The 13,267-nt window shown below is 42.9% G+C and overlaps 1 protein-coding gene across 1 annotated transcript in view; it reads right to left on the bottom strand.

Moving 5' to 3' along the window:
* The window catches only part of LOC140378270 (multidrug resistance-associated protein 1-like), a 180,000-nt gene that overhangs the window by 120,033 nt on the left and 46,700 nt on the right, over nucleotides 1–13,267 (bottom strand). Inside the window, exons 7-10 of the mRNA XM_072464033.1 lie at nucleotides 9,315–9,461; nucleotides 8,838–8,925; nucleotides 5,632–5,828; nucleotides 4,703–4,879 (exon numbers count right to left, since the gene is read on the bottom strand). Of these exons, the coding sequence (XP_072320134.1) occupies nucleotides 4,703–4,879; nucleotides 5,632–5,828; nucleotides 8,838–8,925; nucleotides 9,315–9,461 (609 nt within the window). The remainder of the gene's footprint in view (nucleotides 1–4,702; nucleotides 4,880–5,631; nucleotides 5,829–8,837; nucleotides 8,926–9,314; nucleotides 9,462–13,267) is intronic.

Genomic DNA, 13,267 nt, shown 5'->3' with positions numbered 1-13,267 from the left:
ATTAATATCGGAGTTCTCGATCTAAATTCTTTTATTGACAATGACTCTTGGATGAGAGTCGAAACGTCTATTTTTTCAAACTGAGTCCAGATGACTACAACTGAAGCTTTTTCTACTACTGTGTTGGTATAATAATACATATATCTAACAAAATGCGCGTCCAAAAGGCTAATAAAATCAGAAAACGTGATGCGTAAAATCTAGTCGCAAAATGCAGAAATATCTAGGCTCTGACGCACAAGAACAGGGAGAATTCACACAATTCACACAAGAACAGTGTGAATAAGGCCTTTGTCCCGCCTACCATTTGCAAAGCTATTCTTAGTGGCTAGAATAATATGTCAATCAAAGTCTCCTACGTGACTGTTAGCAGTAGCTAAGGGCTAAAAACAAAGATGGACGCGCGCTTTGGAAGCGGCGCATTTTTGTGGATGGTTTCATTCTGTAGGTAATAGTCTGTGGAAGAGATCGATGCCAAACACCATCTTATAAGTCAAACAGGTCATTTGTTATGGACGAAGAAATGCGCCGGACGAGCGCATTCTCTGACTATCGTCAACGAAGAAAACTTTATTTACTTGACAATATCTCGAAATCGGATAATTTCATGAAAAATACATGTGTATATTGTTGTTCAATGATTCCTTACGGACAGACTGAGCACAAGGATGAACAGAATTAAAGCCGTTTCGTCCGTCATAAACAGCAAACAGGACATGCGTTTGTAAAAGTTGAGACTTTCTCACAAACTATTGGTAATTGCTTTTGGGGCAAATTATTCAATGTAAATCAATGACATATTTGTTTTGTTGAGAAAATAAGCTTTGAAATGATGTATAACTTGCTGGTATTGACCACGGAAATAAAAGTGATGATTTAAGAGAACTTTTGTAATTTGGAAAATGCTCGCGGGCCACAGGTGGATGGTAACAGGTTTTAAAACACAGCGTTAAAGCAATACTTTAGAGTAAAAGTACCTCAGTTCCGTTGCAATGCAGTCCAGGGAATGTAAGCTCTGGAGAAAGTCTGGAGAAATGAATAATGTCTCTGAGGAGAACAGTAGCTGTAGCCATGTGGTTCGCAGCTGATTGGTGGAAAAAGATCAACATGCGCTGAAAAAAAAAGGTAACGCGGAGCATGAAAACTACCCATTTTTAACGGCTTAATGTGTACTTTTAAGGTAATGAATACTGTTATCTGAAGCACGGAGGGGCTCCTTTATAACTTCAACTTTCACATAATGCAAAAAAAAGAAAATCACTAATTTGGGGGAAAAAAGCTAAAACCCTGTTTTTCTCTGTTTGGTCCGGGCCGACTTGTGACGTTTTTTCCCGTGGTTGATCACATATATAAAAGGTATAATTTTTCTCCAGAGTAGTTGATAGGTCTCTTTGGAGGACCACACCTAAATATCTAAGAGATTCTGTTTGCCATTTAAATGGGTAAATATTTTTAAAGGTCAGAGGGGGTTGCCAGTAAGAGACTTTACATTTTCTGTACATTAATTTTGTATCCAGACACTGGACAAATCTTTTTGGAGAACATGAATCACATTAGGGATAGATATTTTTGGTTCGGTCAAATATAGATTGCAACACCTTAAAGGTGTCGGTGTAATCCCTCATTCGTCCAGGCGTGTTCCATAGTAGAAAAAGCTTCAGTTGTAGTCATCTGGACTCAGTTTGAAAAAATAGACGTTTCGACTCTCATCCAAGAGTCATTGTCAACCTAACCTTTTCAGAATTTTAATGGCCTATTTAGGCCATTAAAATTCTGAATAGGTTAGCTCAGTAGATACAAGGGGGGAGTTTCTGTTGAAACAAACAACTCTTTCTACTTCAGGAAGGCTCCTCCCAATGGGTGGGTCTTACCACAGAACAGTATTAATATCGGAGTTCTCGATCTACATTCTTTTATTGACAATGACTCTTGGATGAGAGTCGAAACGTCTATTTTTTCAAACTGAGTCCAGATGACTACAACTGAAGCTTTTTCTACTAAACACCTTAAAGGGTTTTTGATTGTCTAAAAAAATGGGCCAATGGTTCCAAATCCAAATTCAGTAGACCTGTACCTGGTCCCCCCTCCTGTTTGCTTTGTACTTGGAACCATTGGCCCAATTTATTAGACAATCAAAAATAATTCATAGTTACAATTGATGGGATGGAACACAGAATTTCCTGCTATGCAGATTGTGTTCTACTATATTTGACCAAACCAGAAATATCCATCCCTAATGTGATTCATTTTCTCCAAAAAATGTGTCCAATGTCTGGATACAAAATGACTGTACAAAAAAATAGAATCATTTCATTCTAGAATCCCCCTCTAACCTTTAAAAAGACCTGGAGCAAAGAAGACGCACTTGCCTTTTACCCTGGAGGTCTCCTTTAACCCTTGCAGCCTTCAAGACAGGTTCCTTCAAACCAATCATTAAGAAACCTCCTTATCAGGCCTCGTGGTTTATCAGCTGCTGGTTTTGGTTTGTCCAGGCGATTTGCTCTTTCGGTTGTAATGGGAGGGACTTCAACTACTGAGCCATCAAGGAGCTCAGGAATAATCTTCTCAAAAAACTTTCTGTATCCTGTCCTTCGTCTCCCTCTGAGACCCCATCAAGGTGAGGACGACGTGATCTGGACTCCAAATCCAGGAGCTTATTTGCCATATTGTTGTTTTCTGACCCCAGCGCCGTCACCCTGTCCCGCAGAACCTCCATCTCGGCCCTTACTGTCAGGAGATCGTCCATTTTATCTGAAACACACTGCTCGACTTCCTCCATGCATGCTCCAGTTACTCCCGCTGCTCTCAGCTCAGCGGCTTTTGCAGCAGATAAGGCTGGGCCCATGGCAACTATCACCTCAGCTTTAAAAGACACCGTATCACGCTGCATTTCGCGTCTTATTTCGGACATCTTGAGCAGTAACAGATGATTAGTTATATTCTTTCCCCCTTCTGATGCAAAGAAGCCGTGAGACTCTTTATCTGGGATTCTCTGGTGGGAGGAGCCGCTGTTCCTCACCTCAGGCTTGTTAGCCATTTTAGTCTCATTAGCTTCATTAGCTTGTGATGCGGGCTGTTTCCAAATGGGCCTTGTTTGTTTTGGTCCCGCGGTGTCACCAACCTTGTGTCTTCCTTGGTTACGCATCCATTGTTCTTCTTTGAGATTAGGTGGGTCAAACGATGATTTTTAAAGCCAAGTTTTGTAGTAGAGGTGTGTGTACGTCAGTTCAAAGCGTTGCCATAACCCGGAAGTCTGAATGTCTTTTCCATAACTTTCCATAGACTTTTACCTGGCAAAGACTTCCATCAAAGTAGGCACTAAAATATCAAAATCCTGTTAATACTTTCTGAATTTAAAGCAGCACTATCACCAAACACAGGAAGTTTCAGACACTAAAATATCATGTTTCTTTTGTTAGAAGATTCTTTGAGTCCATTATGTTTGACATGTGTTAATCACTAATGCTAATAATGAACTCAGATGAACACAGCCACATCGAATCAATCACATCAGCAGCTTTTTACCATCTAAGGTATAGTGTCTAAACCAGACTTGGATAGACTTATCCATGCCCGCTCACTGGCCCTTCCAAACGAGCTGTAAAACAGCTGCAGTACATCCAAAACGCTGCTGCTCGGGTCCTGACCAGAACCAGGAAGTACCATCACATTAGTCCTGACTAGAACCAGGAAGTACCATCACATTAGTCCTGACTAGAACCAGGAAGTACCATCACATTAGTCCTGTTCTCAGGTCTCTGCACTGCCCCCTGTGGCTCAGAGAAGAGACTTTAAAGCAGCTCTGCTTGTGTACAAGTCTCTCCATGGCCTAGCACCAAAGTACATCTCAGACATGTTAGTGCCATATGAACCATCTCAGACTCTGAGGACCTCAGGGACCGGCCTCCTGCTGGTGCCAGAGTCAGGACTAAACATGGACCGGCCTCCTGCTGGTGCCAGAGTCAGGACTAAACATGGACTGGCCTCCTGCTGGTGCCAGAGTCAGGACTAAACATGGTCTGGCCTCCTACTGGTGCCAGAGTCAGGACTAAACATGGACCGGCCTCCTGCTGGTGCCAGAGTCAGGACTAAACATGGACCGGCCTCCTGCTGGTGCCAGAGTCAGGACTAAACATGGACCGGCCTCCTGCTGGTGCCAGAGTCAGGACTAAACATGGGGAATCTGTATTTCAGTTTTATGCATCTAAAATCTGGAACAGTCTTCCTGTCCTGAGGCCTCTACTCTGACAATGTTCAAATCTAAGCTGTGCATATGACTGAAAGGTTGAATTTGTACTCTTCTCTTTCTTTATCTGTGTTGTGATTTTAATGTGTTTTTTTTTTTCTGTTGAAGCACTTTGAATAGCCTTTTGTACAAATTGTGCTCTACAAATACATTTGCCTTGCCTAAACATTTATCAGTATTTTCTAAGCAAAGCCACATTTGCATTTTAAAATGCAGCTGTGCTTTTGAACAGTGTAATTTCTTGTTGTATACTTGTCAGAGCTACATCTGACAGTAAGGATTAGGAGTGTTCTAATGTGTGAGCAGTTTATGCAAATTTCCTTTTGCGTTGAGTTTATTCATGACTGAAACCAGATAGCTGTGGGTGTCTGCCATTGACCGATTGGCACTATCAAATTCAATATTTTCTAAAGCTTTTAAGACCCTGCGTCTCCCCTGGAAGTGTCCTGCTCTGACCTTCTCCCCGATCTCCGAGCTGTCTCCTGCAGGCAACAGCTCCAGGTCAGGAAGCAGAGCACAGGCCTCCAGCACACGGTGGTACCAGCTCTCAGAGCGTGGCGCTCCAAACAGAATGTTCTCCTTCAACGAGGCATTCAAGGTCCATGCCTGCTGTGGGACAAACGCCACTGAGCCCTATGCAGATAAAAGATCAGTCTTAAGTACAGATGTTCCTTGGTTCTTTCAGATACAAATATAATATAATATATAAACACACAAATATAAAGTTTAGTTTAGAAAAAATTTAAAACCTTCACCTTCTGCTTTGAAAATGTAGTAAAACCAGATAAGGTGCATCTCAATCACTTGAATTACACTCAATATCATTGTGAATAGGACTGCACAATTTAGACAAAATATCTAATTGACAAACCTTTTAGTTGTTTTACAATCTTTCATATGGAAACAACAGTATTGTCCAATCTCTACCTAAAGATATTTTATTATTTAATTGATTATACTATACTGTAACTTCAAAAGCCAATTTCTCCAAATGCATTTTTCTCCCATTGATCAGAGAGAAGGATTTGTTTCTGTCTAATTCTAAGTCTGATTAACTTAAATGTTTACGCCGATTCTCAGTAAAAAAAGTTTACTCAAATATGAAATAGGATCTCCAAAATCCCTTCAGTAAATCTTTTTTGTATCTAATGCATAATTAAAATTAATCTAGAAATGGCTTTGTCCATTTGTCAGCTTTATATTAGTATATTTGCCATTTTTACACAAATGCCTTATTCAAATATGAAAACATGACATGAAAAAAAATGACACAATATTTTATTGTTTGCAAAGGACTTTTTGGCCATACGGACACCCTCTGTTACAAGGACTAGACAAGCGTTACCTGCCCTTGTCCCTTGAATCCCCCAGGGCACAACACTCACTCTGGTGCTTACTGAGCCACTCCTCCTCTCCATCTCCCCCAAAATTGCTGCAAGCAGAGAGGACTTTCCTGAGCCAACCGGTCCCACGATGGCCACCAGAGCCCCGCGCTCCACCATCAGGTTTATACTGCTCAGGAAAGGGGTGGAGTCTTTGGACCAGGAAAAGTACCCAGCATGCACCTCTATAGCTGGGGCATCTGAAGAGAGACACATGTGAGTTGTGTGATCATCTGTCATTTCCAAGTTTGAGTTAATCATGCCAGTCTTTGTCCCAGAAAAGTGGCATAGAACGCATAAGTTGTGGCTTTGTTTCAGGGATCTTCTGCAATGCTCATTCCACTGTCAATTCTTTTTTCACCAAGATCTTGTATTTTTATTAACAGTCTACTGCTTGTTAGAGTGAAAGTTCACTTATCTGTTCTGCAGTTTGGGACAGGAAGTCAACGGACCTGTCTCCATTATTAAGCTGTCTTAGATCAATATTGTGTTCAACAATGATCAAAATGTAAAATTATGATCTATCAAAGAAATTCCATGCATCCATCTTCTTCTGCTTATCCGGGGCTGGGTCGCAGGGGCAGTAGTCTAAGCAGGGACTCCTCCCCCTCCCCAGACACTTCCTCCAACTCATCCGGGGGGATCCCGAGGCGTTTCCAGGCCAGCCAAGAGACATAGTCCCTCCAGCGTACCTCCCCAAACTCCTCCCAGCCCTGGGTTTTTGCCTCTGTGACAGCACAAGCTGCGGTACCCCTGGCCCGCTGATACCGGTCAGCGGCCTCAGGAGTCCTACAAGCCAGCCTGACGACATCCCTCACTTTTGGTGTCAACCACCCGGTTCGGAGGTTGCCACCGAGACCTTGCGACTACAGCTCCAAGCAGCTGCATTAACAAACACCTCCGGGAGAGCTTCTCTCCCGGAGGTGTTTGTTGTTTGGTGTGAGTTGAAGACCCTGCTGACAGAGGGCTACAAAAGACGTTCCCAATAGACCTTAACAATACCAAGTCTGTCCGGCTTACTCCTCCGCCAGCAGATTCAACTCACCTCATATGTTGACAGCTCTGCCCCTCTCTTCACCCGAGTGTCCAAGACACGCGGCCGGAGGTCAGATGACACGACAACAAAGTCGATCATTGACCTCCGGCCTAGGGTGTCCTGGTGCCACGTGCACTGATGGACACCCTTGTGCTTGAACATGGTGAAGATTATGGACAATTCTTGGCTAGCACAGAAGTCCAATAACTGAACACCGCTCATGTTCAGTGGTTTTGAACACCATTCTTTCAGATTACCCCTCTCCAGGTGTCACTGTCGTTGACCACGTGCGCATTTAAATTCCCCCAGCAGAACAACGGAGCCTGTCCAGTCCCCTCCCAGGGACTCTAAGAAGGCTGGGTACTTCAGGACTTGTTTGCCTTGGGAGACCCTACCAGGGTCTTGACAACATATCTCCTGGGATCATTTGGGCGCTCAAACCCCTCCACCACGTTAAGGTGTCGGTTCAAGGAGGAGATGATAAATTTAATAATAAGTATGTAAAAATAAGCATATATCTTTAAATGAATGACAAACTAAGGTTACAAATGAAATGTTAACCCTTCCTGGTAATTTAAATATAGTCTATTATAAGTTAACAACTAGCATGATTATAGTAGAAAAAGCTTCAGTTGTAGTCATCTGGACTCAGTTAGAAAAAATAGACGTTTCGACTCTCATCCAAGAGTCATTGTCAATAACAGAATTTAGGTCGGGAACTCCGATATTTATACTCTTCTGTGGTAAGTCCAGCCCATTGGGCGGAGCCTTCCTGAAGTAGAAAGAGTTGTTTGTTTCAACAGAAACTCCCCCCTTGTATCTACCGAGCTAGCCTATTCAGAATTTTAATGGGCTATTAGAATCCTCTTTGTCTTTGTGAGACCCTGGCTCAACCACCCTGAGTACCTGATTAGCATCTGAATGTCCTGGTCCTGGTCCTCTACCTTTCCAGGGGTTCAGTATACCATTGTAGACTACAGGAAGATTGAATCTTAGCCCTCCATTCCTGTTTAAAGAAGGTCTTTCTTTTTTAACAAAAATTGCTTCCTTGACTCCTCTTTCAAACCATCTTTTCTCCTGCTTCAAACCTTCACCTCACCGTCTTCAAACGAGTGATTAGAGGCTTCAAGATGGAGATGCACGGCACTCTGAGGTCCTGAACTTGTATTTCTTCTGTGCTGATAAAGCCTCTTGTGTAGAGGCTGTTTCGTCTCACCTATGTACCGTTCTTTACAGCTTTCTTCACTGCATTGGATCGAATAAACTACATTGCTCTGTTTTTGGGTCGGCAACTTGTCCTTAGGGTGAACCAGTTTTTGTCTTAAAGTGTTTCCTGGTTTAAAATAAACAGGGACTTCGTGTTGTCTAAAAAATCTCTGCAGTTTTTCCGACAGGCCAGACACATAAGGGATAGAAACACCCTTCTTTCTCTGTTCAGTTTCCCTTTTATCCTGCTTCTTGGTTCTCTTCACTCTGTTGAGAGCCCAAGCGGGGTAACCACAGGCTGAGAGGGCATTTCGGACATGTTTTTCCTCTTTCTTCTTGCCCTCTGAGCTGGTGGGCACACCTTGAGCTCTGTGTTGTAAGGTTCTGATCACAGCTTGTGCTGTAGTGGGTGGTTGGAACCAAAGAGCAGATACTGGTCCGTGTGTGTAGGTTTCCTATATACTTCTATTTGGAGTTTCCCGTCCTCTCCTCTGATCGTGGAACAATCAAGAAAGGCCAAGCGATTCTCCTTAGCGTCTTCTCTTGTAAACCTGATATGTGGGTCCACAGCATTGATGTGATCAGAGAAGGTTTCCAGCTCTTGTTTCTTGATTGTTACAAAAGTATCATCGACATAGCGGAGCCACAGTTTTGGGGAGCCTGAGAAAATAACAAACAACGCTTTCTACTTCAGGAAGGCTCCGCCCAATGGGCTGGACTTACCACAGAAGAGTATAAATATCGGAGTTCTCGACCTAAATTCTGTTATTGACAATGACTCTTGGATGAGAGTCGAAACGTCTATTTTTTCTAACTGAGTCCAGATGACTACAACTGAAGCTTTTTCTACTATGGAACACGCCTGGACGAATGAGGGATTACACCGACACAACTAGCATGATTGACACAAACTGGGTAATAGACTCAGATTGGAGAATAACAAGTGGACAGAGTGAGGACGTCCCACCTGCGCTGTAGTCCAGCCTGAGAACACTGTCTTCTTTCACCTCGTCTTGTTGCAGGAAGTTGGTGAGGCGTTTGAGGGAAACCACGGCCTAAAGATGAGCCCAACGTAGAGGAGGAGTCAGTGGTGTGGAGGAGGAGTCAGTGGTGTGGAGGAGGAGTCAGTGGTGTAAAGGAGGAGTCAGTGGTGTGGAGGAGGAGTCAGCGGTGTAAAGGAGGAGTCATCTGTGCGGAGGAGTCAACGGTTGAGAGGAGTCAGTGGCGTGGAGGAGGAGTCATCTATGCGGAGGAGGAGTAAACGGTTGAGAGGAGTCAGTGGCGTGGAGGAGGAGTCATCTATGCGGAGGAGGAGTCAACGGTTGAGAGGAGGAGTCAGTGGTGTGGAGGAGGAGTCAGCGTTGCGGAGGAGGAGTCAGCGGTGCAAAGGAGGAGTCAGCGTTGCGGAGGAGGAGTCAGCGTTGCGGAGGAGGAGCACTGGTACCTGAGCTGCTGTGCTGATGGCAAACGGGAGCTGGCTCAGTGGGGTCTTTAAAATGTTTATGAGCGCCGCAGAAACAAAGATCTTCTGAGCGTCCAGAATGTTTCTGTCGTCTGTCAGAACATAGACTCCAAACACTGTCAACATGACCTGGACAGACAGAAGAAGTCACAGCCAGGGTTGTCATGGTTGCCAGATGAATCTCACCGTTTCCAGCCCCATGGGCAGAGAAAATACACACACAACCCGCCAAAATTACTGTACATACTGTATCAGGTGAACTCTACATCATTTACTGCATTTTTATGATGAATATACACAGTACTGTACACCTCCCCACGCTCAACACTTTGCTGCTCCAGACACTCACGCCTGGGACATGTCCCGGGATTAATGCAACAGTTTATTCTTAAAGCTATTAAATACAACTAAATCCTGACTACTATCTCTCTTACCACCTCTTGTCCTGACGTGCTGAACTCTCATACTCGCTATTCTCTTCTAACCTGCTCCACATCTTCTCTCGCTTTCACTGCGCTATAGGCTATTATATGTAAACGTTCTCACTTGTAGAAAACAGACAGGATAGAGCGAGCACTTAGAGAACGAGCAAGCGAGAAGAGAGAGAGGCCAAAAGTATCCCAAAAAACAAACACCCGCCCAACATATGTTTTTTTCTGCCAACACTGGCCAAGTCAAGTTATGAACTTTCAACCCTGATGTAATGGGATTTTCTCATCATAAAGTTACTCTGAGTACTGATTTATGTAAGGCTGCAACAACAAATCAGAATAATCATGACTATCAAAATGAATGCAATCATAATTTGATAAACATAATAATGATCCAGATTATACAGTCTCTAAAACACATAAACACATACAAAAACCCTTTTATAACAAAGGCAGAAACATCATTAAATCAGAATGTCTCAAAAATGTATAAACTTGAATGAATAATACACGTCATCTGTAAATATTCTCTGTCTAGAAACTGTTAGACTCCACTTCTATTTGGTTAACAATGTCTTTCTGGATCTACAGTATAAATTGTTTGACTAGTCTGAAATCTGAATCTGAAAAGAATAAAATAAAAATAATCATTAGTTGTAGCCTTAGAGTCATGTATTTTAGAGGTCTGGGAAATATGGCTTCGTAGAGGTTTTCTTCATAATCCCCGCTAACGTTAGCTACTTTACAGCGTAACTACTTATTTAAGAGTGATGAAGACAGAGTAGGGCCAAGTAGGTATGACTGAAACATGATTATGACTTGTTATAATCTTTTATGCTTATCATTTCTTTGATATGTTTTATATCTCATTCTACATAATGTTCAATCACATGTTGGGTTTGAGCACAACATGTTCTATGTCATCTCAATGATTAAGAAGAGGAACAAGGTTTATTTATTATGCTTTGATCTGTCCATGAACACCTATATTTCACTATTTGACACTCTCGGTTCTCTTTTATCTTAGGCTTCAGTTGTTATTCTTTCCTCCCCAGCAACAGGAAAAGCCAGACCTGGACTGTCTGCAGCCGTGCTATATAACAAGAGATGTAACAGTAGCGCTGGTGTTTGCCTGATGCCACTCTCTCTCAGTAGACCTGTGCTGCCATTCCACTCTCTGCAGAGATACTTTTATACATTTATAATACATCACCAAAAGACACTTTATTGTCATTCTTTATCATTTTTTCAACCACATAGGTTGCTGAACTGGAGCTGTCAGAAAATTACGTCATTTTGTTCTTGACATCTCGTCCAAGCAGAACTTTGTCCTTGCAGTGCTGACATTACATTGATTCGATTTTAAAAGTGGGCGTGGCTAAAGAGAATTCATGCTTCATAAGAAGCAAGACTTTGCTGCCAAAGCACTCACATTTTATATTTCACTTTGCCACCAGTTGCCTCCAATCCAGAATTTTTAACATTCTGATGACAAAGCATTTTAAAAGGTCGATAAATAAAATCCCATCACTCAAGGTGATACAAAGGGTTTAAAAATAGCCTTTTTTCTTTTTCAGCGAAACCATCAGAACCAAAATCAACCTCATGCTGCGGTACAAAATACAACTACAAATCTGTGGCTGACTGTCACAATGAAGAGGCATTTTAGATCAATATTGCAGTTCACAATGTACAAAATGTAAAAGAAATTTGAATGTATGTCCCTAAGGCCAGTGTTGGGAATGTTCACTTTCTACATAAACTAGTTCAGTTCATAGTTCATAATTCAAAATTTTGAACTAAGTTCACAGCTCCAAAAAATGAACTAGTTAAGTTTTTTTTTCTTCAATATGATGCAATATTTTTTCTAAATTATTTCCACAGCCCAAATACAACCACAGGCAGCAATTATTGTATTAGTTTATTGCTGAAAATATGTGTCAGATTTCATCTTCATATCCAATTTTGAATCCTTCCCCAGGATTTACATTCACATTGAAGGGACAGACTTCCCCCATGTGTTGCTGTCCATTCAGCACCACACTAGCAGCAGCAGCAGCTTTCAACCCCACAGTATATTCTCATAAACATGAGGGAGAACTTGCTGGGCAAAGTTTGCACATAAATGTTAGATTGTTCCAATCCTCACCGACCTCATCATAAAACTCACGTAACTGGTCGTAGTAGGGCAACTCCTGCTGCTCTGTTGACACACGTTGCTGTCGCGTCAATGCTGTTTTTTGTTGTGATGCGCATGTGCAGTGCGGTGCGACACGCGAAATCTCTGTCTCCGCGATCTATCGCCTCTACAACTCTGGAGCTCTCACACTTGCCAGACATGGGCTCTTTTTGGGCAACTTAACGGTGTTTTTCGCCTGGAAGTCTCTAGAAATCTGACACTTTATTGAACGAAAATTTACAAAACGAAGGTGCCGTTCACAGACACCAGAATGAACGCGTTCATATTATCGTTTGTCAGCAGTAATACAGTTCTTTCAGTTCACGTTCACCACAATTATGAACGCGCTCATGAACTTTCATTCAATGAACACGTTCAGGCACAACACTGCCTAAGGCTGTAACCCGACCCAACATTTTTCAAGTGGGTCGGGCGGTAAGTAAATTCTTTTTTCTTTACTTCCAAGGCAAAAAAAAAGATCTAATCATCGCCATTTTTTGACTCGGAGTGACTGCCAGGGGTCAGGCTTCAACAGTCCAGGGGTCAGGCTTCAACAGTCCAGGGGTCAGGCTTCAACAGTCCAGGGGTCAGGCTTCAACAGTCCAGGGGTCGGGCTTCAACAGTCAATGACTGAAAACGTCTCGATCAACCTGATCGGGAGACTAAATCTCCCGATTTTAAGATATTTCGACCTTTTGTAGCCGCTATCCTTTATTCTGGTAGCGAAGGCGAGCGGGGGGAACATGCGGGGGACACGGGCGCCGCCATGTTCGTTGTGATAACGCTGCGGGGCGTGTTTGTCCCAGAATGCAAAGCGCAGGTGTGACGAAGTAGCTTCGTCAGCCAGCCCGGGGAGAACAGGGCGGCATGGCGCCAACGCACGCTAGCATACACCGGTACCAGCACGTCTCTTACCTGTCCCATTACTGTTCCTGGTTCCTTTTCTCCATAGCAGTAGTCACGGGTGCACACTTGGTTGCTGCTTAACCATATTCCTTCGCCATAACTCTGTCCCAAATCCACATGCTCTGTTATCATCACCCCCTCCATGTTTCGGCCGGCCAACACGAAGTCCGCGGACTTCCGCATTATAAACGCGTCACATGACGGGCGCACATGAGTGACGTCATCGGTGATGTCAGGGAATTCGCCGTTTTTGGTGAAAATTATTAGTTTTCTTGTTTTTACGTTAAACTTCAACACGAAGTGGTAGTTTTGTGTAGGAATATATTTAGGATTTTTTGGGTATTATTTATTAAAGGTTATTCAGGTTCTGTTTGTAGAGAAATATTGTTTTTTCTGTTAATTGATTTGGGAGAGGAGCT

This window comes from Eucyclogobius newberryi, unplaced genomic scaffold (genome assembly GCF_026437365.1).
Source record: "Eucyclogobius newberryi isolate DKJ021-1_F unplaced genomic scaffold, fEucNew1.0.hap1 SCAF_4, whole genome shotgun sequence".
NCBI classification, from domain to species: Eukaryota; Metazoa; Chordata; class Actinopteri; order Gobiiformes; family Gobiidae; genus Eucyclogobius; species Eucyclogobius newberryi.
The sequence above is the reverse complement of the archived record's forward strand: the minus strand, read 5'-3'. Positions and strand labels throughout refer to the sequence as shown.